Here is a 27722-nt window from a genome sequence, read left to right as displayed (position 1 = left end):
AAAGAAAAACAGAGCTGGAAGGATCAGGCTCCCTGACTTCAGACTATACTACAAAGCTAAAGTAATCAAGACAGTATGGTACTGGCACAAAAACAGAAAGGTAGATCAATGGAACAGGAATAGAAAGCCCAGAGATAAACCCACGCACATATGGTCACCTTATCTTTGATAAAGGAGGCAGGAATGTACAGTGGAGAAAGGACAGCCTCTTCAATAAGTGGTGCTGGGAAAACTGGACAGGTACATGTAAAAGTATGAGATTAGATCACCCCCTAACACCATACACAAAAATAAGCTCAAAATGGATTAAAAACCTAAATGTAAGGCCAGAAACTATCAAACTCTTAGAGGAACACAGAGGCAGAACACTCTATGACATAAATCACAGCAAGATCCTTTTTGACCCACCTCCTAGAGAAATGGAAATAAAAACAAAAAGAGACAAATGGGACCTAATGAAACTTCAAAGCTTTTGCACAGCAAAAGAAACCATAAACAAGACCAAAAGACAACCCTCAGAATGGGAGAAAATATTTGCAAACGAAGCAACTGACAAAGGATTCATCTCCAAAATTTATAAGCAGCTCATGCAGCTCAATAACAAAAAAACAAACAACCCAATCCAAAAATGGGCAGAAGACCTAAATAGACATTTCTCCAAAGAAGATATACAGATTGCCAATAAATACATGAAAGAATGCTCAACATCATTAATCATTAGAGAAATGCAAATCAAAACTACCAATGAGATATCATCTCACACCAGTCAGAATGGCCATTATCAAAAAATCTAGAAACAATAAATGCTGGAGAGGGTGTGGAGAAAAGGGAACCCTCTTGCACTGTTGGTGGGAATGTAAATTGATACAGCCACTGTGGAGAACAGTACGGAGGTTCCTTAAAAAACTACAAATAGAACTACCATATGACCCAGCAATCCCAATACTGGGCATATATCCTGAGAAAACCATAATGCAAAAAGAGTCATGTACCAAAATGTTCATTGCAGCTCTATTTACAGTAGCACGGAGATGGAATCAACCTAAGTGTCCATCATTGGATGAATGAATAAAGAAGATGTGGCACATATATACAATGGACTATTACTCAGCCATAAAAAGAAAGGAAATTGAGCTATTTGTAATGAGGTGGATAGACCTAGAGTCTGTCATACAGAGTGAAGCAAGTCAGAAAGAGAGAGACAAATACCGTATGCTAACACATATATATGGAATTTAAGAAAAAAAAATGTCATGAAGAACCTAGGGGTAAGACAGGAATAAAGACACAGACCTACTAGAGAATGGACTTGAGGATATGGGGAGGGGATAGGGTAAGCTGTGACAAAGCGAGAGAGAGGCATGGACATATATACACTACCAAATATAAGGTAGATAGCTAGTGGGAAGCAGCCGCATAGCACAGGGAGATCAGCTCCGTGCTTTGTGACCATCTAGAGGGGTGGGATAGGGAGGGCGGGAGGGAGGGAGACGCAAGAGGGAAGAGATATGGGAACATATGTATATATATAACTGATTCACTTTGTTATAAAGCAGAAACTAACACACCATTGTAAAGCAATTATACTCCAATAAAGATTAAAAAAAATTCATAAGTTGTATTTAATTCCTACTCCTCTCTTCAGTATTCTAATTTCCATCCATGCATCATTTAACTCAGCAGTGCCATACCTGGTGTGGGGAGGAGTACCTCTTTTCATATGTCAACCGATTCCCTTCTATGGAGAAGCGAAACCCTTTCCTCCTGATGCTGTCTTCAGATTCAGATTTATGGAATTCATCGTCATCTTTCTCTTCTCCACCAGACTGCTCTTTCTGTTTTCTTTTCTTTCTCCGATTTCTTCTTTCCTTTGCACTCTTGGAACTCAACTTGGAGGCTTCAGATGAGCTGTCTGAGAGCCCGCCTGCTGCACTAGGTTCTCTGGAATGCACTGAGGCAGTTACAGCCGCTGCCTGCTACATTGAGGAGAAATGGTCTTAGCATGGAACTAGAGAAGACTTTACCTTTAAAAAAATAGCTAAAGTATTTGCAAAGCATTTTAAAAATAATTTAGTTGACTCCAGCTAATCTTACATCGAAGAAACTCTGCAAGTATAAAAGAAAAATTTTTTCTTTCCATCTAATAAAGGCTTTTAGAGTTAATTTGGTTTTCTTTGTGCTAACATTGATTACATTTGTATGATGTTTTACAGACTGCACATTCAAAAGGATCAATCAGACAATAACAAGAACATAAATTCATATTACTTTTGGGATTTGATTTACTCTAAAAATTGGTATCTAATTAGCACTGTTTTTTTTTTTTTTTCCACTGAAAAAAAACTGGAGCATGGAAGAAAAGCTGATCAGTAACTTGGGGTCTAATCCAAAGATAGGAGGAATGAGATAAAGAGCTGAGATCCTCTTTCCAGTTATTGAAACAGGGTTGTCCAATACTCTCACAATATTATCAATAAAATTTATGGAAGGTGATAAAATCCCTTCCTTACCCCTCCACAATACTCTATTCAGAAGACTGGAGAAGGGAGGGTCAGAAGTTTCGGCTAAGCAAGACAAGATGTTCAGTTCTCCAAAGACCATCCCCAACTTCTTTAATTCGGCACTGGTTCTTGCTGGCCACATGGTCATGGAATGAAAACAATGCTTTTTGATCACAACTTGTACTAGCCCTAGGTTGGCACTTTTTGATGATTATCATTGTTCCAAGAGTACTCTCAATACAAGGACTCTTGCAAATAAATTAATATTCCCCAAACAACTTTCTTCTTTAGTAAAGACAGTGAGTTTCGATGCTGAACGGAAAGAGTAAGGAAAGATGGAAGGGATAAGAAGGGCATTTTATTGTACTGTGAGTACTGACACCTCACTATAAGAACAAGTAATTCTTAGGTTCCCCGATCTCCATAAAAATTGGTGACTTTCATATGCTTATTGGATACTGCTGTATCAGAGAACATTACAATAGTCAATCGCTTTCTTATTTATGTAAGAAAGGCAATTAAGCAACCACATTAAAAGACAACATAGTTTTGGTTAAAGAAAGTAATAGACAATCTTCTAAGAACCACATGAACATCTTTTTATATAATAACCAATAAACTTTTTTCTAAGAAAAGATGATTTCTTAGGATTTTCTTCTAATGCCAGTATACTCATTCAGTAAGTTTCTCACCTGAGAAGACCCCAAAATCACATTTTCCCTTGTATTCTAAAAATTTTAAGATGATTAAAATAGCATGAGAGAGTTCTATTGTGGTCCATATCATAAACATCTTAGAATAATTAAACTAAATGACTTATAGATGATGAAAACAATGTAGAAATCCTTACTAATCCCCTATACTATCAGCTTCTCTTAAGTACAAACAATTATCTATCTCTCACTTTCTCTCCAGTATTTTTGTAACAACCAAAACAATAAAGAAGGTTTGTACCATGAGACAGGACATATTTGATTTGGTGAATTTACCTGAGTTGATTTGGTGAATTTACCTGAGCTGCTTCCTGTTGCTTTTTAAGCTGTTCAAGCATCTGTTGAAATTCAGCCTCTTTCTGTTCTGCCTCTTCTAAGGTGGCCTGATTCTGTTCCTCATAGGCCATGGCTACCACAGCCAGGATCAAATTTATTAGATAGAATGAGCCCAAGAAAATGACCAGCACAAAAAATATCATGTATGTTTTTCCAGCAGCACGTAATGTCTGAAAATAAGAAGACCAGAATTATTTTTTTCAATATTATTTCACTAACGGGTGGCTTTACCTGTCTCCAACTTACTGTGTGTCTTATAGGACTCTGATATGAATAATAATTATGACGTTCACAGCCCCTCCTACCTCGTTGACTGTCTGTTTCTCTAACATCATCCTCTTCCTTCTCCCCTAACTCATGCATTCAACATTCTGATGTGTAGGAGGGAATTCTTGGATTTATCAGGAATAAAGCAGAGTCAAATAAAGTACCATGGAGAGCTCCATCAAAGAGCTGAGGCTTTGAATAAAGTTAAGGAAGAGACCAAAGTTATCCTTCTACATCTGCTTATTCATTTTCATCACCTGCCACCTGAAGGATGATACTTGAGCGGGTAAACAGAGTTGAGGGGAATATATGCCTTCTGTTTAGGAGGATCTGTGTCTGGGAAGGGTGGGAAATAGGTTTTGAGCCAAGGGGAAATGAGAGAGAATTGCTGCTCCTGGCATTGCTATGCTTAATATGTGTTATAATCAATAGGGTAATTGATTTGGATTTCATAACTAAGCTGGTTTTCTTATATACTTCCAATTAAACACAATATGTGTCTCTTCAGGTTCTCACCAGTTGGTAAAGATTCTCCCAGAAGTCCTGAGTCATCAGTCGAAACAGGGACAAAAAAGCCCAACTGAAGGTATCGAAGCTTGTGTAGCCATAATTGGGATTTCTACCAGCTTTCACACACATGTATCCTTCTGGACATTGGCTGTAAATGTGGCAAAAGAAAGTATTGTAAGAAATTCTGCTGTCTTTTTATTCTGGTAGCGTGCTATACTTATGATATTGTCTAGCCAGGAAGATTTGCTATTTCAAGGGATAAAAGTATGATAAATAAGCAATTAATACATTTCCCAACTTTTGACTTAACATAATTTTACTATCCACTTGATGTCATCATTAAAATATTACATAGCATTTCTAGTTATATTTTACAAAACTATTTTCTGTTGGTAATTAGTGTGTTAACATATGTCTAGTTCATTTTCCTACCATGGATAATCCAGAGTTGTCTCATAGCTCACATATACTCATCTAAGGGAAACAGCATTAGAGCTAAAGTATAACTTCTTGTTTTATGAAACATGAAAGCTTGTCTAATATTTAAATAATCCCTCACCTTATAAATAAGCTTAATTATAGCAAATTAGTATGAATAAAGTTACTTGGCTGTTATCTGTCAGTTTGTATAAAAAAAGAGAAAATACACACACACACACACACACACACACACACACACACACACACACACACACACACACACGATTGTCTTACCCAGCATCTGAGCTATTTCCACACAGTAGTGCATCTGAAAAACCCTCCAGAAAATAATGATATCCTGTTTAGGAAAAAAAGTCACATGATGAATATTTGCATGACATTGCAAAATGAGAATAAGATCAGGCCGCTCTTTTAAAGTTCATAATTTTAAGTACATTAATATAATTTTAAATATATTATAGTTTTAAATACATTATATAATTTATTCAAAGGCACAAGTGTTATTCCCTCTAAATATTAGATATTATATTAAGGAGATTGGATACTTAGTTAATAGTACAAAGCATTTTTTCTTTATGAATGTAAAATTAGTGATAATCACAGGTACTAACATAGTATTTTAAAAGGTATCAGTGTTTTTTTACCCTCCTCATGAAAAATAAAAACTTCATTCTGGGGGCTTCCCTGGTGGCGCAGTGGTTGAGAGTCCGCCTGCCGATGCAGGGGACACAAGTTCGTTCCCCGGTCCGGGAAGATCCCACATGCCGCGGAAGGGCTAGGCCCGTGAGCCATGGCCGCTGAGCCTGCGCGTCCGGAGCCTGTGCTCCGCAACGGGAGAGGCCACAACAGTGAGAGGCCCGCGTACCACAAAAAAAAAAAAAAAAAAAAAAAAAAAAAAAAAAACTTCATTCCGTAAAAGTAGATAAGAATGACAGGGATTTCTTTGCTTTCTCAAAACAGCTACATATTTCAAAATAAAGGGATTTTAACTTTTCTGAACTGTCTTCTGTATTTTTTAACACTTTATAAATGACTAATAATTAATTATAATTTACATTCTACCAACTTATAGAATATATCATAGGCAGCTTAGTAAAAGATGCATAAATCATGTCAACTGCTAAAACAAGTGAAATAAAAAATAATTTAAAATATTGTACTAAAGCTAAAATAATTATTATAGGTGACTATTTCATTATCTCGAAGTTTTCTGTCTCTGGCAAATTCGTTAGATTCTTTCAACGTCCTGTTGAAGTGTCATTTCCTCTGTGAATTATTCCTTGATAGCTTCTACTTTCTTCCCACTTAAAGACTGGCAAAATTAAGAAATCCTCTCACTGTGCTACCAGTAACATGTATAGCCATTATTATACATTCACTGTCTTATATTGTGATTATTTGCTTACAAATACTGTTCCTTCTTGAAAAAAATGTCTAATCATTAATTATTTCCATATTACTAGTGTTTGGGACCTAGTAGCCTTTCAATAAAGTTTACTGAATTAATAAGTAAAGGGATGACAAAAAGAGAAACATATGGAATTAAAGAGTCATTTTGTAAAAAGGACAATTTTGGATTTTGTAGGAAAAATATTTTCTAGATGCTAAATTTTCTGAGAAATTTACTCTACGTATAGTTCTGTAAGAGATACAAAAATATATAATGGAACTATTTTAATTTTCAATGTCTTTACTTCTCTGAACATGAGAAATTAAGATACAATTTCTTAACTTTTAAATGAAATTAAACAATGTGAAAGGAATATGACAGTTTCTGGATAAATTTTTTTTTAGTTTATTTAATTTTGGCTGTGTTGGGTCTTGGTTGCTGCGCACAGGCTTTCTCTAGTTGCGGCGAGCGGGGGCTACACTTTGTTGAGGTGCACAGGCTTCTCATTGCGGTGGATTCTCTTGTTGCGGAACACGGGCTCTAGGTGTGTGGGCTTCAGTATTTGTGGCTCGGGGGCTCTAGAGCGCAGGCTCAGTAGTTGTGGCACATGGGCTTAGTTGCTCCGTGGCATGTGGGATCTTCCCAGACCAGGGCTTGAACCCGTGTCCCCTGCATTGGCAGGTGGATTCTTAACTACTGCACCACCAGGGGAGCCTTGGACAAAGTTTTGATACCAGATATTTATAAGTGAAGTTTTATCCATTAAACTCACTGATCTAGAAGTTTAATCTGAAGAAAATATTACTTTCAGTCATAATGTTTATCCTTAATTTTAATAAATTTAATTTTCTATTACTTTCAAAAATAAACCATTTTATTTATATTTGCATTTGGTTTAAAATAATCTTTGTTCAACAAATGGAATATTATTAGAGAAAATGACAAGAAACAGATTTTTAGGGCTGAAAATAGCCTCAGATATTCTTGACTTCTTTTATGTTGAATGTAACAAAAATGGAGTCCAATAAATTTTCCCTAGAGTGAATAAATCCTAAGTGACATCCTCATAATCAGTTCCTTGATCTTAGATTAAAACAACAACATCAAAAAAAAACAGATTTCAGGGAGTTGGTGACAGCAGTGAGCTTATAAGGATCATGTGAAGTAAAAAAGGGACATTTCATGTATTCCTCTGACATGTATTTTTCTTAAGGCATTTTTCTTAATCCAGCGATTTACAATTATTTGCAAATTATTTGTTGGCATGTCACTAACATCATGGAAGTGTACATCTGTATCAACCAAGGTATTTTCCAGATCTATAACTATAAAAAGACACTGATTAGTTTTTCTTTTATTATGCTATCATTACTTTAAGAATTATCAAACCACCAGTAAGTAAACTTTATGACTAATCCTACTTCTTCCACATAACCAGTCACTAAGACTTTCTTTCTTCTTTGATTTTTTTCCTAAGAATTAATCATCACCTTAAAATAATAGATACAGCTATATTTAAGCACATCTAGAGTCTAAGTCTTATATATTTCATATTTTCCTTTAAAAGGACATTCCCTTTCATGAGTCAGGTTCTTTCTGCTTTTGAAATATTGCTACTGGCAGATACTAAAATTATATGATAGAAAAAGATTGTTAATTTTGTCACTTTAAAAAGAGGATATCAGGCCAGTTATTTTTTCATCCTTTTAGAGTAGACTATTTAAACGTTTGACTATTTTGTCTAAATTCTTGAAATAAAGATAAACTGATTCTCATAACTTCACAGTTTTATGACATTTTTAATTTCTCTCTCTTAAACGTTGACTCTCATTTCCTTCTCTTTGATGTAATACTACTTTTAATTCTTATTCTACAAGTGTAAGAATAATGTTAACCTTTAGGTCTCACTTGCTTTCCATAACACAACAATAAAAATAACCTGGTAAACTATAAGCACCCTGGAATCATGTGCCATCACCATTATTCTCCCAGCATCCTGTGCACTTTCTGGTACATAAAACACATTCTGCAATTAGTGTTTAATGGGTTACATTTACATAATACTTTGGAGTTTACAAAGGGTTTTCAAATACTTTATGTCATTTGATTGTCTCAAATGAGATAATATACAGCATTGTACACTGTGATGAGAAGAATGTACAGCAACCCAATATCCTAAGAAAATTTCTTTCAAGCTGAATTTTTCAGCTTCCCATAGGGTTATCAATAAAATAGTTATTATAGTTATCAATAAAATAATTAAATGTATGTGCAAACCATTAGAAGGTGATTAAGAGATCACAACCTGTTATGCAATCATTTAAAAAATTTTCCATGCCTAGATGGAAAGACGATCAACAATGAAAAAATAAACCTACATAACAGTAATTCTTACTTGAATCTTGAACATATGATTTCCAGTCAAACTCAATGAGAGTTTCGTTTACAAGTGTGCCATTGTAATTCACAGTTATATTCTTCTCTACGCTATGTTCCTCCAGGGAAGCATTGGTGGGAGGCCATTGTACACATTTATTCCGCAGGTTGCCCATAAAGAGCTGCAGCCCAATCAGTGCAAACACGCTCAGACAGAACACAGTCAGGATCATGACATCTGAGAGCTTCTTCACAGACTGGATCAGGGCCCCTACGATGGTCTTCAGGCCTGAAAGAAAGAAGGTTATTACTATGAAGACTTAGAATGTCTGAAATACCAAAAGCTTCACACAATTTTCTTGAAAACATACACTCCATGAATAAGTGTGAAAATGATTGCAGTGCTAGTGGGAGAGCAACACTTCATGGAAGGCTGAAGTGCATATGGAAATAAACTCTGGAAATGTAAAAAAATCTAAACCATGAAATGAAGATCCATATCCCATTAGGTTGGGAGAAAATAGCTGGAAGTTCATGGTCTTCACAAAGCCTATATTAAGGTCTTGTATTTCTCTGTTTTGCTGATGAAACTTGCCCCATACTTTCTTTCATTGGGGCCAGTTCTATAACAAATTACGTGAAGAAAAATATTTTAAAATTCCTATTCATAAGTAGGAAAGGTTTTGCTATAAAACTGGAAGTGGTTTGGAGTATAATTGCACTTTAGGATAATAACTCCTTGGGGAGTTCCCTGGCTGTCCAGTGGTTAGGACTTGGCGCTTTCACTGCTGTGGCCTGAGTTCAATCCTTGGTTGGAGAACTAAGATCCCACAAGCTGCATGGCATGGCCAAAACAAAAATGATAATAATAATAATAATCCTCCATGCAGACCCATGCTACTCTTTATTATCTTATTCCCTTCTCTTTTTAAGCAATATTAAGATTTACATTGTATATACATTGTCATCAATGCCTAAAATGAACAAGAAATTACAGATTGGTACATTTGATATGGAACAAATCCTTGTTATGACTGATGTGGAGGAAAAAACCCAGGACATCTCTAAGTGCAAGTCACATAGACTGTATATTACAGTGTCTCATGCAAGAAATTGTTAAGCTCCAAGGCTGATGAAAAATGTGAAAACATAAAATTTTATGTTCAAATAATAAGTCATTTTCTGAGTAACACCCAATTTTTATAATTATGATTTTGATGATTTTAATGATTATGACCCCTGATTTTCTGTAATGCTGAATGTCAAGAAAAGAGATGGCTGCTGAAAAAAACATGACGGGTGAGCCTCAGTGTTTAACCCTCACCTGGAATGACTGAAATTGTTTTCAGTGCTCGGAGAACTCTGAATGTTCTCAATGCGGAGACATTGCCCAGGTCCACAAACTCTGTCACATATCTGTAATAGGGAGTTCACACACAAACACAATAACAGAACACAAAGAAAGAGCTGTAGGTGCAAGGATCCTTATGCTTTACACTGATCACTTCTTACCTGGAATTACAGAAATAGTTTTCAAAGCTCTCAAGACTCTGAAAGTCCAAAGAGCTGAAAAATTGCCTAGGCTTACAAATTCTGTTACATACCTGTAGAATTAAATCAGAGTTATTCAAGATTTAAGCAGGATTTATATTATTTGCTTGGGTATTTTATAAAGACCTTCTTGGTGATTTTGAATGATAATATTGTAAGTAACAATTTAGAAATTTGGGTCTATCACTATGGTTTTCTTTACTCAGATAATTTAAGGCTGTTAGCTAGATGTAAACTTCATAACATACACAATCCTGTTGCCATTTCAAAAAGCAATACAGTCGATATCATGTATAATTTAGGAGAATTAAGTAAAAAGAAAATAATTCTTGGCTATAGTTTCATGGAATTAGTTTAAAAAAAATACATGAAAATCATGAAATCATCCAAGAGAAATTTAGATAGGTTGACTTATTGCCTATCTGTATGTGATCAGGATTTCCTAGTGTAACTCTTAAGTGAAAGCTAGGCAAATTAAGAACAATATTTTATGGGGGCCCAACGGTTACTCCTGCCATTACTGCTATTTTATTCTCAAGAAACAGTAGCCCCAATATGCCTTCTTCTGAGCTGTGGCCAGAGGGAATGGTGAAGAACCATCCTGACTAGATATGGAATTAAGATGAGATAGGCAGCATCCGTAGCCCTGAGAATATCAGCACCATTTCTCCTCTGCCCATCCATCCACCTCCTTACACCTGTAAGAGGCCAAGAATGTCAGCTCCTGAAGGATGAGAGTGAACTGTATTGGTCCACCTTCCTCCACACTCTAATTTTACCTACTGCTGAGTAGCTTTCTGTTACTTTTCTGAGTGTCTTCTTCCTTGGGGAAGTATATTACTAGACAAAGAAAAAAAACAAGCAGGACTGCAGAAATTGTGCACAATACTGAGTGTATCTGGATAGGAAATAAGGATAAGAAGGTTAATATAAAGAAAAAGATGAAGAAAATGATAACGGGAAAGAAGAGAGGAAGAAAGGAAAGGGATCAGGTAAGATATAGGAAGAGGCAGAGAGAGCGTGTTTTGTTTATATGTCTTAATTATCAATTGACTGATGAAATAATAATTTAGTATTAAATACATAATATATTAACTACCTTATTTTTTCTATTAGTTTGATTTGTCAGAATGTTTTGATGTTTATTTTCTATTATTCTACCAAAGAAGCTGGGGAGAGTGTGTGATGTGGGTAAGGTCAACTGAAATCTGTAGGGTCAGCAGAACTGTTTTTGGCTGTAATTTTAAAAAGCCATTTTCACAGATGTATTATGAATACATTTATGCTTTCATATTAGGGTGTGTGTGTGTGTGTGTGTGTGTGTGTGTGTGCACGCACCTGTTGAAAAAGCAGCATGTATGAAATTTGCTGACAGATGTTTGTTACATGTGAAAATTGTAATTTCAATTACTGCAAAGCCTTTATGCCAAAGTGTAATGCCACTTTGAGCTCTGTTGCGCTAAATTAAAATCCAGAGCTTAAATATATAAATCACACTGAAATATTCTACAGTTAAAGCAAGCTTATTCTTTAAAAGCATGAGCACTTATAGAAGCCAAAATATAGTCTCTTTTGAAGCTTCCAAGAAAGGCACTTACGCAAATGTAATGACAGTGAAGTCGAGCCAGTTCCATGGGTCCCGAAGGAAGGTAAAATCTTCTAAACAGAAGCCCCTTGCAATAATTTTTATAAGTGATTCAAAAGTATATATTCCTGTGAAAGTGTACCTGGAAACAAGTATCCAAAAAGAATGGATAAACTAATCATTATCTTTCACAGCAATTTCAATTAATTGTCTCTCTATTAGGGGAACAGATGAATATTATAAAACGAATCTAAGCAAGTTAATATTATTTCCAGGGAAATAAAACATAGCCGTAACTTTAAATTCAACTCCCTAACACATGAAGAGTTGGCTTTAAATTGTCCTAAGAGTAGGGTGAGAACCACACACTGTATAAAGTGTATCTGAAATGTCTTAGTATTGACATACATGAAGAGAGCCTCTGAGAATTACCCAGTACATTCACATGATGGAGTAGCTGATCAACAATATTGCAGAAGCATAAAATGATTTTCCTTTAGAAAGTAAAAAAACTCAATTTCAGCCAGGTTTTATGAATGAGGGAACATTGACAAATTAGTTTCAAGTTTTTCTCTTTCTTTAAGATAAGCTAGGTTAACTTACTTGGAAAAAAGAATTTTGTTAACATCAAAAGTGGGTAAGTTTAATTAAGGTCATAAGAGGTGAAAATTTAGTTTAGAATAAAATACTGAGTCTTAGACTGGAAACTTAGATGTTCCCAAAATTTAAATCTTCTACTCAGTTTAAATGAGCAGAAATTTAGATATTTCTGAGTAGAAACTTAGATGTTTCCAAAGTTTTAATCTTCGACTCGGAAGTTGGAGAATGAAATCATGGCAACTAGGGCAACTTGAGACCTGTGGGCCTCACATGGTAGCTTTAATACTTTAGATATCCTTTGTTTATAAATTTTTTATTTTCTTCAGAATTTTTATCCCTTTTTTGATTGGGTCCAACCTGGAAGTTTCCAGGAAGGGAAAAAGCCCTTGGAAACACCCCCGTGGTGGTTGTTTTAAGGGTCAGCAGGCACAGAGCAATACTGGCTACCACGTCGGCCACGCAAGCAGACTCAGCAGCACTTATCACACATCTGGCCTCTCTGTCCTCAAAAGTATCCCAGAACAGAGCCCATCAATACAGTTAGTAATGCATCTGGTTTCTGAAAATCCTACCCTAACTTTCACTTCGGTTAGCTTAGCCCTCAATTAAATTTTCAAGTTTGAAAATCCCAAATTTTGTGGGCTTTTTTTTTTCAGCAAATTTTTTGGTGACCACGTTTGAAACTGATATAGGCCTGGCATGGAGTGGATGTGTCTGATGGAAGTGAAAACTTTGTGAGGCTCAATATTATCCTTTTAGGGCAAGTGTAAGACTCACTGAATTCATCTGGAAATGAACTGGAACCAAGGTCTACCATATTGGTTCCTTTCTGTGAGTACTTTCATAACATTTGCTTTGGTCACTGTAGATCCTACAGGAAAAGTGGCGAGTGTCCAAGAATGATGGGCTTCTGGTAACCACCAAGTACACATGAAGGAGAGAGATTAAATACTAAATACATATATATATAGATATAGATATATATGTCTGTATGTCTATTTATCTATACACACACACATATACATACTCATGTAGGTCGCTTAAAACGTAAGTTGAACTTACTCTACATTCTTTGTCCAGTCGGGAGGGTTACTCATTGTCATAAACACACAGTTCGTCAAAATAGTGCACATAATTAGCATGCTGAATAATGTAGGTCATTGTTAAGGAACACACAAAAGAAAACCCAAATCCATGTATCATATTACATAAAACTAACATTGAAAAGCTCAACCTGCAGTTTGGCCAGGACTCAGGGACAAATACCCTATGGGCAAGTCATCTAATCTCTTTAAATTTCATTTTTATCATCCATAAAATTTGGATAATAATATCACCCTCACAGAGTAATTGTATAGATTAAGTGAGATAATGTATGAGAAAGCGTTATAAAAGTATAAAGTGCGGCTTTTGCTACTATTATTAAATCAATCTATTTACCTCCCAGAAGACTTTAGGGGGAAACCCGTGGGCACTTTGGAGTGGTACAGCTTTTGAGCAGAGAGCACTGACTTGAACTAATTTAGTTGATTAAAATAGTAAATTGTTGAGGAAGGCACATCCTTGCAGAATTGTAACTTCTTAAATACATGTGATACAATATAGTTGAATACATTAAAATTTATGTAGTTAAAGTACAGCATGGTGTTAAGGGTCGGGTTGCTCTATTTCAGCTGAGTTTGTAAACGTGTAGCAGCACTGGATAAGATTGAAAGTGAATATTCTTCAAGGCCATGACTTAACATGATGTGAATGTAATTAAAATTCAACATAAAGGTGATCTTAGCAACATAAAAATGACTTGGGCAAGTCACTCAGCCTCTCTGTGCCATGGAAGCTTCTTGTATCTCTACTGAATTTTATGTAGTGGAGCTAATCAGGTATGGAACTCATAGTTTGAGGTACAGATTAAATGGGTTAATATATGTGAAGTACTTGGAACAGGTCTGTATATTAGTAGACATGATCTAAGTGTTAGCTAAAACCAATGACTAACTATGACATAACAGAATTATGGAGCTGAAAGGGACCTTAAAAAACAACTGTTTAATCCCTGTATTTTAGAAATCAGAGAAATAATGCGTAAGATCTAAAGAAATTAGATAACTTGGCCACAGACTAAAACACAGGTTTATTACTTTCACATCCAATATTCTTTCCACTACAGTTTACTGCCAAAGCAAAAGTTTTCCGTGTGTGAAAAAGAAAGTTTTCATCAAATGACCACATGATGGCACTAGGAACACAAACTAGGATGATGAAACCTCCATAAATGTAAAAACCCCGAACATATAAATTTTGTGTTTCAAATCTTTGATTTTTAATAATATCGTATTTATACCATAAGAAATCTCTTGCTATCAGTTTAGAAATAGAACGGATTTTTAGGTTTTAAAGTCTTTTTTCAAAAAATCAGGTAGTGTAAGTTTATGATAATTATAATAGTATTTCTATATTTATTATTGCCAAAGCTATCAAATGAGACATAATCAGAAGTGAAGGTTTTTGCCAATGAATATGAACAGATGAATTTAGTTGCAGAATCCTTTTTTAACACCAATGAGAATCTCAAAGCCAAATCCCTAAAGACCACTTGGAAATACAATCTTAGCGTCTTTCATTAACTTCCAAAGCCTTTACTAAGCAATCAGTTTTGCACAGCAGAGTCATAATTCAATGACTTAAATTTGAAATTAAGCCAATATTCCAGTACTTCCTCACAGATTTCATTAGGAAAGTTCAAAAACTAGCTAAATATTGGCCAAAGCCCCCTGATCTTCTCCCATGGAAAATATGCTTAAAGGTTAATTCTAAGGCACACTAAAATGCTTTGTATTATAGATAGCTCTATATTGGCTCTGGATGGAAATTTTTTGCTATTATATCATTATTCACTGCAAATTCTAGAAAATCAGAAACTTTGTACCATATCTTAAAAATAAATATGGCTATTTTACACTAGATTTGTAGGACTTGATACATATGTTTTTAGAAAGATATATATAATGTTAAAGACTTTGATGTATAATATATATTTGAAAGATATATATATAGTACATATATAATATTAAAGACTATGTAAGTTTCAGTGACATCTATGTAATAAATTTTAAGAATAAGGCTTATATGACCAAAGAAAATACAAAATGAGGGTGATAAAACCACAGAATATGGACATTTCCCAAGTTAATTTTATATTTAGCTACAAAGCATTTATAGATTATGTACTAATAGCTGATATTGATCACATGAAAAGGATATGAATGTACCAAAATCTTAATAGCTATTTTCCTAAGAGGATTGAAGGGAGTTAAAATGTACAGGGCAGAAGTGGCACTGAACCGGAAGATGGCCTTCCCTTTATTCAATACTATAAAAGTCTGTAAGATAGGAACACATAGAAGTATAAAAGTATAAACCATTTAAACTCTATTACCCACCTTCTATCATTTGTCAAAATGAATTATTCCAATGTTGCAACTTCCGACGTGCACCATGAAGACAAACTGTTACTGGATCTCTTCTTAACTAGAGACAACATCCAATGGTATAACTCACCTTTGACTTGATACTTACCTGCAAGTTTATCGTATATAAGACAGTTAGCCAAGATAATTTATTTATTTTCTTAATATTTTAAATATCTGAGTTAAAGGAAAAAGTCTCAAATGGGTGCACGTATCATTTCATTCTACAGATCTTAGGACACTACATTCCTTTTACAGCGATTTCAGCTTTTCCATTTCAAATATCTTGAAAATTAATGCTCTGGAATGCAAAATCATTCAGTAAGACAAATAATATTTTTGAAATAAATATTCTTTTACCATTTCTGCTTATAAAATAAACATTATCACTCTATTTATAATAGGAAATAAAAACAGCCACCATCAAACCCAGTCTTGGGTTAAATGGATGTAATCCAATAATTGAGTTCTGGAGGCCAAGCTCCCTGGAGAGTATCTGTTGACCAGGAGTGCTAAACTCTGTATTGGGATTTCTGAGTTAGCTGACACACTGAATTCTAGTCCCAACTGGCTGCCTATTTCATGTAGTGCTTTCTTAGAGGAAAAGCTCAAAGCCCCTGCAGAATCTAGGATCCATGGATGTGAATGGAACTGGCATTCTAAAAATTAGACATATCTGAGCACAATTAGCAGTGTGTGGACAAAAACAAACAAACAAACAACAACAAAAAACAAAGCAGCAACATACAATTGTGTATCAAGGATTCTGACTCAGTGTTTCCTAAGATCTTTGTGTACATTCAGATTGGGGGGAGTGGAACCTATTTCTCTATGAAGAACATATATTAAGAAGGGAACTCCAAATCTTTTAAATTTAAACCCCATTCTCCAAAAATACTGTTTTTCTGACTGAGGACACATATCTGTGTAGATCACATTATGACATAGCAAGCATTAACCTTATGTTTACTTTCTACTAAAAATCTTTGACAAGGGTTTATTCTCTACATTTAGTCTGCAGGTCATTTATAGATTTCTCATTTCTTTTCTCCTCTACCTTCAGGGTTTTCTAAATTGAAATAGAGTAATTACTCCAAAACATTTACTGAGTTGCTGTTTGAAAATAGCACTTCCTCGCTGGTATATGTCAGAGTGCCCTAAATCAGGGCTGTGAAAATGGTCCCCCAACCAGTGCTGGTCTCCAAGTTGTTCCTGATCTGTGACAAGATTTGAGAGTAAGTATTTAGAAACTTGTAAGACAATTTGACAGACTAATTTTACATCTGTTGAATGTAATAGTAACAAGACAGGGTGTATTTTGCAGGTCTATTTTTCATTTCAACTTTCTGGAAATTAATTTTATTGTATTTTATAGAATAGCAACCACACCTTCACAACAGAGAGTTTGAGATGCATTGCTCTACATCTAACTTTGACTCCATATTTCCACTTTCATCTTTGATGGACTGTGGGTCCAGAGTACAAAGAAAACTGTGTCACAACGTCCATTTATAGGAGGGGAGAGTTTCACCTGTGCTTATTGGAGGAGCAATCACCCGTGTCTACTTAGTGCTCTTTTTCTCTGATTCATTCAGTGCCGCTGTCCCTAAATGGCATTGTGAGATCATCATAAAATGTGCACAGACTTCTGCAATGCAAATGCCTTTGCCCTAGGGAGTACACACATGCAAGGACACAGAAAGGCTCTGAGTGAGCTAAATCAGGACCGAATATGGCCCACCTTGTAAACCAACTGCCTATGCTTCCTTTCCCCAAAATTATGCTGAGTAAAACCTGATGGAAATATTGTGATCTGGGAGTGGGAGACCCAGTAAAAACATAATGTAGAATATATCTTTTTAAAATAAGAATTCCCTCATTTCAAATAACATTACAAGCCTAATTTTGGAAAAGAAGTTACAGTCCATGCGGGACCTAAATCATGGGCTGGAGGAAGAGGGGGATGAAGATGGTACTGATTGTCGCTCAGTGGATAAGAATGATAATCCAGCTCATCCTGAGGAGAGGAGACCACGTGCAGAAGAGACGACCTGTGTCTTCGGCTCTGTGGCCACCCTCCAGCCCAAACCATGAGCAGACCTAACAAAAAAAGAAGTAGAAGAGATGGAGGAAGAGGGTGATGAAACCAAAGGCAAAGCTGCAGAGGCCAAAAGAAAGGGTTGGAGAGAGAAAGAAATTCTGCCCTAAGGACCAAGAAGAAAAAGAAGCAAGACTCAGAAGCTGAACCAAGAGGAACCCAAAAAGGCAGGGCAAAGGGTCAGAACTCAGCAGGGTAAAGCTAACGAAAGCCACGGCACCCTGATGCTGATAAATAATTCTCAATCTAGAAGTCCTTTCACATAGGAGAATTAATATTTTGACACAAAAGTGAAAGGCAAAAGGACAAAATTCCCAATTGTTCAAGCCTTAGATGGAAACTTCTACTGCTTTTAGGGTATATTCTCTTTATTTATTTAAAAAATTCAAAGAATATATTTTAACTTCATATTTAGAAGAAGTATGTGTACAGTGTGTAAGTGCTTACAATTAGAATGTATAATGGAATTAATGAGATTTTCCTGTACAGCAATATTTGTCCTCCTTTAATTTTTCACAAGCCGTATAGATAGATAAGACATCCTTGATAGAGCTCCTGGGAAGCTGATGATAACACCGGCACTAAGGGACTATTTCAGAGGGTTTCTTCTGTGAGGACTTTGCTGTTCCCAGGTTGAAACATATATTTACATACAAACTACACAAATGTTGCTTTGAAGTGTTTATGGATTCATTTTAAACAGCTGAATTACAGAGCAGTCCAATATTAGAATCTTGACTCTGTTACCATTTTTATGTCAATAAGTTCCATTTATAACTTCAAATTTGCTATTTGTAACTGATCTTCTATTTCCTCATCTACCTGTATCCATCCTCCTTATATTTACTTGCACAGAGAAGAAGCCAAACATTTAGTTTCTAAGTGTTGAGGATTAATGAAAGGATACTTGCCCCTAAAGACTCTCAAATACATGTTTCCCCAAATAATGGTATTGATAGTATTGAAGGGAGGAGAGAGTCAGAAGGGAACACTGTTTACTTACAAGTGGTCAAGTAACTCTAGAATTTTCAAACATACAGATATTTGCCTTCCTCATTTCACAGATAAGAAAGGGATCAAAAAGGAAAGAATTAAAAGACTAGCCAAGATGTTACTATTACCCCCACCCCATTTTTTTTTATTGTGGTAGAATACACATAAAATAAAATTTACCATCTTGTCCATTCTAAGTGTACAAGTTCAGTGTTGACTTTTTCAAAGAATGTACTGAATGGCTTATTAGAGGAAAGTATTTTAGCATCCTTTAAATCTAATTAGTTTAATACAAATTTCATTAACATAACTACTCAGGACAATTTTTATTGCATTACGTCACTTCAGTAGAAAAGAAAAACTTCAATATTGATGGTGGAGGAGAAACGGCTGGTATAGTAGTATCCAGCTTGAAACAGGCTTTTTATTTTTTTTACAGCCCAAGGCTGTAGGAAACTCATGAAATCATTTTAACCTGAGAATAACACTGTGCCTCAGAACCAATTTCAAAACAGCATTTTGACTGAATTAGAGATGAGATTCTATATATAAAAATATCACTTTTAAAGACACATTTGTAGGAATGTAACTCTCTTCACATACTAGATATTGATCAGGCTTGTCACTTATCTCTTCATGTATAGCTACCAAACTCAAGTAGCATTTATAAAGTCCCTATATGATAAGCTGTTAATATGTATGAGCGTGGTGGACACCTGGAAAGCAGCCTGGATCTAATTCTCAGCTCAATTGTTAATTCAATTGACTTCAATGCAGAAGATTTGTGTTAATTGTTTAGGACAATATTTGCAAAGCTCTGTGCTAAAGTTTATAGGGAAAACAAAGGCCCTCAAGTAGTTTGGAGTAAATAGTAAGTTATGACCCCAAGAAGCTTGAAAACTAGTAAATGTTCAACTATCTATACTAATGGAAGAAAATCTAGAAGGGTAAGTGAAGGTTTACGTAGACTGGAGCTGCCCAATAGAAATATTACATGAACTACAAATCTAAGCCACATATGTGATTTTAAATATTATAGTAGCCATGTTTAGAAAAAGAAAAAGAAGCAGATGAAATTAATTTGAATAATGTTTTCTTTAACCCAATATATCCAATAAATTATCATTTGGGGATGAAGTCAGTATTAAAAATTATTGAGATAGTTTACATCCGCTTGTCATACCAACTGTACGTCTTCAGAGACTGAACTCACCACATTTCAAGTACGTTTCAAGTACAATAGCCATACGTGACTAATGTCCACTAAATTGGGCAGCGCAGACCTAGGTGTAAACCATTCATTGTACTGCCAGTTCATACTCTCTTCAGCAAGCCTTGCCAGGTAAAAGTCAATTCTAGCTTTAAAGGAAACAACGAAAACCCAAACAGGTAAACACCCCTGATAATCAAAGCTTAATAGTCTGGAAAGCAAATTAGAAAAACATAAGTAGGATTTGTTTTAACTTACGTATTTATTGAGTGCAGACTCTGGAGTTGGATGCCTCGCGCAAAATCTGGCTGTGCTTGCTGCCTTCCAGCACTGAGATCCTGGACAAGTTACTAACTTTTCTGTGACTTATTTGCCTCTTTTGAAAAATGGGAATAAGTACACTAAGTTCACAGAGGTGTTGTGATTCCAATTCAGTAGGTCAGATTCTGATGCCTTGTATTCTGTACTTTTAATAAATAACTCAGGTGAGTCTGCAATAGGAGAGCTGTGAATCTGTTTTTATTAACAGTTCTCGTGTTGTGTACCTGGAATAAAATCCTTCCCCTTTATCTAACTGCATAGTCAATAAGGAAACACTTAGGTTATAATAGTTTGGTAGGATTGCTATTTATGAATCTGTACCCATTACTATTTAGTAGTCTTTTTTTGTCTCTGGGTTTTTAGAAAGTGTTTGCTTATTTTTTTTTACTCAGGATGGACACTGAATTTAACAAGCCATAGTTTTCCAGTTCCCTTTTAAAAATATGTCCATTATCTTAACTTTTCTTTCACTCTAGGGGTCTTGTTCCTTAAATGGTTTAAACCTAATGCTCAGCTTTGTGTTTATCTAAACATTATTGAAAAATTGCCAAATCACAGGATTGACTCCAAATTTACTGCAATTTCACTGCTCTAAATGTACTGGCAAAAGCAAGAAATAACAGAGGAAGGTGAGCAATGATCATGAACAAGAGAAAAATGCAGAATATACTATTGGTTGATTCCACTTATGCCTTAGCCTCAAAATTTAAAGAGGCAATTTTCAACTTGTACTTACACTGTGATCCAAAAATGTGTTTGGAGGTCAATTGTTTGGAACTTCGAACATATTTTCCCAAAGAAAGAAGATACATATATATATATATATTTTTACACATAGATTCAAAAACCTATGTAATTCCTAATTAAATAGAATTCTGTATAATGACAATGTGAAATTTTATCCCTGTGTATAAGCAAGTGTGACTCTGAAAATGGTAACAGACTTCTAAGCTGGGTTGCAAGGTATACCTCTCTCCCCTCGATGTTGCCTTGGCATTCAAACTAGGGAAATTCCCTGGCTCTATCTTCTGCCAGAAGTGCGGTCAACTTTTTCTAGCTCTAAGCTGCTGGCTCGAGAAGAGGTTCCATCGGGAAAAGGCAGAATGAGACCACATGGCAGGAGGAGGGATGCTGCAGAGCTTTGGGTGTAAAGAACTGCATAGACAAGAGATTCCGATTAGTACACATCTCTGGGGACATCTCTTGTTCTGGGCCAATTCCAAGGCATCTAATTCTTTTTTTTTTTTTTCCTGTGAGCTCTCTAAATGGTCTCACCTACTTCCTTGCCTATCTTTTTTTTTAATAACCTGTGGATTCAGGCCAAGATTTTCCTCCTTTTCTGGCTCACTGGGAGATGGAAAGCTTTCTCACAGGTTCTCTACCTGACTCTGAAGTTAGTGTGCAATATTTTAAAAAATGTTTTCTCTCCCAATCTCATTCTGTCTTTCCCCTTAGATGCGGGATAATAAGCCTAAAGAACAATTTGTGGACTTGTGCCTCCTGTGGCCCACCAAGCATTAATATCCATCCCTCATCTAATTGCACAGGGGTCTTGTAGCCAGGGATCACAAACCAAAACGCCCCACAGAGGCTAGGCAGTGTGAGAGAGCTGCCAATTTTGGGCATGCAAATCAGTGATGCTAGATCTGATATAGTATGAGAAATCCTAAATATGCACGATTATACATGTGTGTGTGCAACCTTCTGATTTATAAATCTCAGACACTAATTCAAAATTGTAAACAGTATTGCATGAGGCAAACAAAAATGTGTCTGGGGGCTCAAGGCCTTAGAGTTTTTTTATCTTTGCTTTAAGTTCATGCAAAAGAGAAAAAGTTGTACCCAGAAAAGAGTCTGTAAAATTGCTGGTCCCTAGGCTTTAGCTGGGTAGAACAGATGCAGTGGGGCCAGTGCTGGAGAGTTCCCCAGCTGGGCTCCTATCAGCCAGGGTTGCAGATGCTCTGCCTCTATCTCAGACAGAGAGAAAAAATTATAGCCAGAGGGTGAAATGATAAAATCTGGGGGTCAAATATTTCCCATCCCTGTTATCTTCAGCCCATAGCATGGGTGTGGTACACTATTATATGCTCAGCAAATTTTTCATTGACAGAAAAGGACTAATTGGCCCAGTTTTATTGCAGACTTTTCTGTGTGAGAACTTTGGGCAAACTCTTCCATGTCAATTTCTACATCTGAATGAAGATTATAACAATACTAACCTCAGGGTTGTTTAAAGGCTGAAATGAAACAAAATGAAATAAAACATGAGAATCCCCTTAATGAATTCAAAGTGCCATATACACTTAAGGATTAAAGGATTAAAAATGTGTGTCTCTCTGGTTCTCAAATATATACACATACAAACACTTGTGTACTTGAAAGCAACGCCAATTCTCACATTGGAACTTTGCCGTTCAGTTTCCTTCCTCCCAAATTTCATATTCAGAAAACAATGCCATCCATTTGTTCCCATCTGATAAGCATTACACCTCCAAAATAGATTCCGATCCCATCCATTATTGTCTTCATTGTCAAAAATCTAGACCAAGCCTCCATAAAGACTCCCAATTTGGTCTTTAAAAATGTGAAATGGGGACTTGCCTGGTGGTGCAGTGGTTAAGAATCTGCCTGCCAACACAGGGGACACGGCTTCGAGCCCTGGCTTGGGAAGATCCCACAGGCCGCGGAGCAACTAAGCCCATGTGCCACAACTACTGAGCCCGCGTGCCACAACTACTGAGCCCGCGTGCCACAACTACCGAAGCCCATGCACCTAGAGCCCGTGCTCCGCAACAAGAGAAGTCACTGCAATGAGAAGTCCATGCACCTCAATGAAGAGTAGCCCCCGCTCACTGCAACTAGAGAAAGTGCAGGTGCAGCAACGAAGACCCAACACAGCCAAAAATAAATAAATAAATTTATTAAAAAAAAAAAAAAAGTGAAATGGACGTTGTGACTTCTCTACCCAAAGTCTTCAGAGAATTCATTTTGCCCTTAGACTTCGAACCCTTAAGATGTCCTAAAAGGAGCCTTGATCTAGCCCCAGGCCCACCTCCCCAATCACATCTTACTCGCCTTTTACTTACTACAGTCCTGCTATATTACATGTCTTCTTATGGGCTATTCCCTTTCCTTGGAAGGTTTCTCTCCCTTCTTCTTTCTACCCTTGAGATCCCAATATAAATGCCATTTCTTTACAGAGGCATACAATTTAAGTTTCCTGAATCTGTCCTCTTTGAAAAAAAGGTGCTTATCACCCTATTAGAATCTGGTGGGAAATGTACTTCTCTATTTTAGAAGCTGATCCAGACCCCCTGAGTCTCAAAGATTTTAGTTTTTATAAAGGCAGGGGATGCCCCTGATTGAGCAGAAGTAGTAAAGCAACAAGTCAGGTTTGGGAAATACTGCCAGCCTAAGAGATGAGGAGTACAGATGGCAAAGTGGCATGAGTGGAGGGGCAGGAAAAGCAGTGACAGGCTTATTTAGAGTCTATCACTGACTTCTCTTCTCCACTGGTATCATTAGTGTGACAACTGCAAACCCAGAGTAGCATGGTGATGAGCCATGGAAGCTGACGGATCTGGTTTTAAATCTAGTCTCTGTTACTTAGTAGCTTTATGATCTTAGGAAAATTAACTTTATCTCAGTTTCATTATTTTATTTTATTTTATTTTATTTTTTTAGTCATCAATTTTATACACATCAGTATATACATGTCAATCCCAATAGCCCAATTCATCACACCACCAACCCCACCCCCCTGCGGCTTTCCCCCCTTGGTGTCCATACGTTTGTTCTCTATATCTGTGTCTCAATTTCTGCCCTGCAAACCAGTTCATCTGTACCATTTTCTAGGTTCCACATATATGCATTAACATACGATATTTGTTTTTCTCTTTCTGACTTACTTCACTCTGTATGACAGTCTCTAGATGCATCTACATCTCTACAAATGACCCAATTTCGTTTCTTTTTATGGCTGAGTAATATTCCATTGTATATATGTACCACATCTTCTTTCATCATTTTAAAACAAAGAGAAGAATTATCTTGGAAGGACATGTCGGTTAAATAAGAACTGTAAATTTCCTAATGCACAGTGCATACGGCAGAGCTACTGTTTCTGCTTGCCTAGCTGACCTTCTTCAAAGTCTCCATCTCTTCCTTTTAGAGAAAACCTCTGCCTCATTGTCTGGCCATGTGGCTTGGATGGAGCTGACCCACCCCTTGGCAACACTGGTCAACATGTGATGCTGATCTGGCCAATGAGAGCATCACAAACCCTTGGTTACAGTGATTGGTTCAGAAGAGGCCATGTGACCTAATTAGACTGAATTTCAGGACTTGTGTAAGAAATTTTGAAGAAAAAGAGAGCTCTTTTTCTTGGGGTTACTAGGCTGTAGGATGTTAGTTTCATGCTACTGGTGGCTATTTCTATCGTCTTGTGGGAAGAGCCAGCCTGTGAATGCAGCCAGCATAGGTGAAAGTAGAACCAAAAATGGAAAAGGACTGTGTCCTGATGATGTTGTTTTAGGTACTGGATCCTTTGATATTAAGACGAGATTTACCCCACACATACATTTATTTGTTTGTTGCTTAGTTTGTTTTCAAAAGCTACTTTCTGTTGGTTTTCGGTCACTTTCACTTGAAGGGAAACTTATTAATATGACAGGTACTTAATAACTGCAATCATTATTTTACTACCATCCTCATCATTTTGGGATTGTTTCTGAGGCAGAGACAGGGAGGTGACAAAGAAGAAAGGGACTTAAGGAAGAAATAATGAATGGGTAAGAAAGATTTGGAAGTGAACTGTAGTGCCTTGCAAGTAAGGGAGAGCCTGGGTGACTGGTAATTCTAGAAGAGCTAATGATATACAAAGAAAAATCATAAATATGACAATTCATGGAATCCTGAGCTTTTACCATCTACTTTTCTGATTTTCTTTTAAACTCCTTTTTTTTTTTTTTTTTTTGCGGTACGTGGGCCTCTCACTGTTGTGTCCTCTCCCGTTGTGGAGCACAGGCTCCGGACACACAGGCTCAGCGGCCATGGCTCACGGGCCCAGCCGCTCCGCGGCATGTGGGATCCTCCCAGACCAGGACACGAACCCGTGTCCCCTGCATCGGCAGGCAGACTCTCAACCACTGCACTACCAGGGAAGCCCTAAACTCCTTTTTCAAGAAAAACTCCCTAATCCCAATTAAAAACAAAACAAACAACTCTCCCTACCCCATGTAACAATTAAAAACTCCTGTGGAATGACAAACCAGGCATGAATTTAAAACCACAAGTTCCTGTATGATTCTTCGTGCAGCCCCAGTAAAGAGGGAGCATGCATCTCTTTAGAAGAGCTGATAAAAAGGGAGAATAAATTGTCTTTAAACATCGAAGAGACAATCAAGGAAAGAGCACATTTTTAAATGGATACATTTCTACATTCCAGAATTAACAAACATGCATTTTCACTACAGATCTAACATACCTCATTCTATTTCCAGTACCCTGTCACACTGTCAAAAGGATATTTTCTTCCATGGTACTAATGAGTCATCTGTAATTTTAAGAGAACATGAGAAGGAAGAAGTTTTCTGTAATAAAGAGTGGGTGAAGAATTTGAATGTATAGCCAAATGGTGCAAAATCAGCCGAAGCTATGAAACGAAACTGTGAAAAAAAAAAAATCCCATGAGGAAATAAAGGTGTGTTCACAAGCTAAAATGTGCCTTGTCACAATGCTAAAGTAAATAAACAAACAAAAGGAACCCAACCTGGCATCATGTTCTGAAGATCACGGGACCAGAGCTAACATGGTATGGAAAATTCTGTGATTCTCCTCTGATAGCACTGTTATTTTATTCCTTAGTTCTTACCTTGGACTTCTGAAGGCTTAAAACATCTGAGGGTCTGGAAGTGCTTCCATGTACCGTGAGTGTTCATGAGACACTTGCTACTATTTCTCGAGTTACTACCACAATATCACTGACCATGGATTAAATTATTTTAGCAATTTCAACAGAAAATTTGAACATTATATAATTTGTACATTTTAAGCTAGGGCAAAGAAGATAAAAATATGTGGGCATATGCCATCTGAAAATACACCATCAGCAGTGACATTTTCATAAGCTCACTGACACTGTAGAAGATCACAGAGAGCTTCACTGGGGTTTGTGTCCTTTCTATTCCTTACATGTAGATTCTTTATATATACACACCACTGTACTTTAACCTAAAACTTAACATAGATTCTGCAACCATTTTTTGTAATAGGCTTGCTTTGTTTATTCTATATATTTTTAAGAAAGAAACCAGAGACTTGGGATATACATACAAAGGACACATTAAGTATTGTACTTGAGTTTAAACTTAGGGGAGTCACTAGCCTGATTAATATCTGCATATTACAATCCACTCAGGCAATAAAATGCACATCCCCAATATCAGTGATGGTGGGAAATTTCATCCTAAGAAGCATTTTCCCCAGTGACATTTCCATCATTAGACCCTTTATCTATGCTGGGAGTACTGTGCATGTCTACTGCATTGTTTAAAGAAGATCACCCTGCCATCCTCAGATACTCAAGTCACTAAAGTGAAATTGGTCATCAAGTAGAAAAAGGAAATATTCATCATTTTTAAAAGGTTAGTATTTTTCTAAGGATTCCAGCTTCAATCAGAGGAAGCTAATTCAGAATTTAAGACTATTCCTCCATACTGAAATAATCCAATTATGAACAAAAATTTAAGACTAGAAAGAGTGTACACACAACCACAGAAAGTTATAAAACATGTAAGTGCAAAAGAAGGAAATTTCCAACACATAGCTCAATCATGTTCTAAGCATGCCATGTTAGTTTTTAAGGATTTCAGTACTGCAAAAAGTTTCACTTGTATTTCTGTTGAATGACTTACATTTGGAGACTTGCTGGATGTCAGCTCAATGTGAAAGCAATGGATGTGCCTCACCTTGGGGAAACCTCCTTCCTGATAACAATATTTCTCTTACCAGGTTGTGCTACTTGCACTCTGATTTGTTCCAAAATACCAAAATATCTTTCCTTCCTCACACAATGTACATTTGAAGATAAGGACAGAAGATGTTAAAGGCAAGTTTGAATGTGAACCTAACAAAGTTTATAAGGGTTACTTCACCGCAAGAATCTGACTGAATAGTCATTCCTTAAGGATTGGTCTTTTACCCTCAGTTTTAAGACCTTTCTTTTAACTATTTGGATGGGTTTGCATCATTTTGCTTTCCATCTGCCTTTATATCCTTTGTTATATCTCATTCATTATAAACCAATTGTGGATGGCTTTGTTTGGGGACACTCCCTCAAGATGACAACTTTTATCAGTCTAAA

At 36.3% G+C, this 27722-nt stretch overlaps 1 protein-coding gene across 1 annotated transcript in view; it reads right to left on the bottom strand.

Annotated features, from left to right (window-relative positions):
• Window positions 1-27722, bottom strand: part of LOC309825378 (sodium channel protein type 1 subunit alpha) — a gene marked incomplete at both ends in the record, with an annotated part of 93855 nt that overhangs the window by 64056 nt on the left and 2077 nt on the right. The window contains 9 exons of the mRNA XM_082658920.1: window positions 1692-1976; window positions 3514-3720; window positions 4334-4475; window positions 5042-5105; window positions 8554-8823; window positions 9859-9950; window positions 11684-11812; window positions 13333-13413; window positions 15499-15650. Of these exons, the coding sequence (XP_082515046.1) occupies window positions 1692-1976; window positions 3514-3720; window positions 4334-4475; window positions 5042-5105; window positions 8554-8823; window positions 9859-9950; window positions 11684-11812; window positions 13333-13413; window positions 15499-15650 (1422 nt within the window). The remainder of the gene's footprint in view (window positions 1-1691; window positions 1977-3513; window positions 3721-4333; window positions 4476-5041; window positions 5106-8553; window positions 8824-9858; window positions 9951-11683; window positions 11813-13332; window positions 13414-15498; window positions 15651-27722) is intronic.

This window comes from Grampus griseus (assembly GCF_964374135.1).
Source record: "Grampus griseus genome assembly, chromosome: 7".
NCBI classification, from domain to species: domain Eukaryota; kingdom Metazoa; phylum Chordata; class Mammalia; order Artiodactyla; family Delphinidae; genus Grampus; species Grampus griseus.
This window is presented reverse-complemented; position numbering and strand designations above follow the sequence as displayed.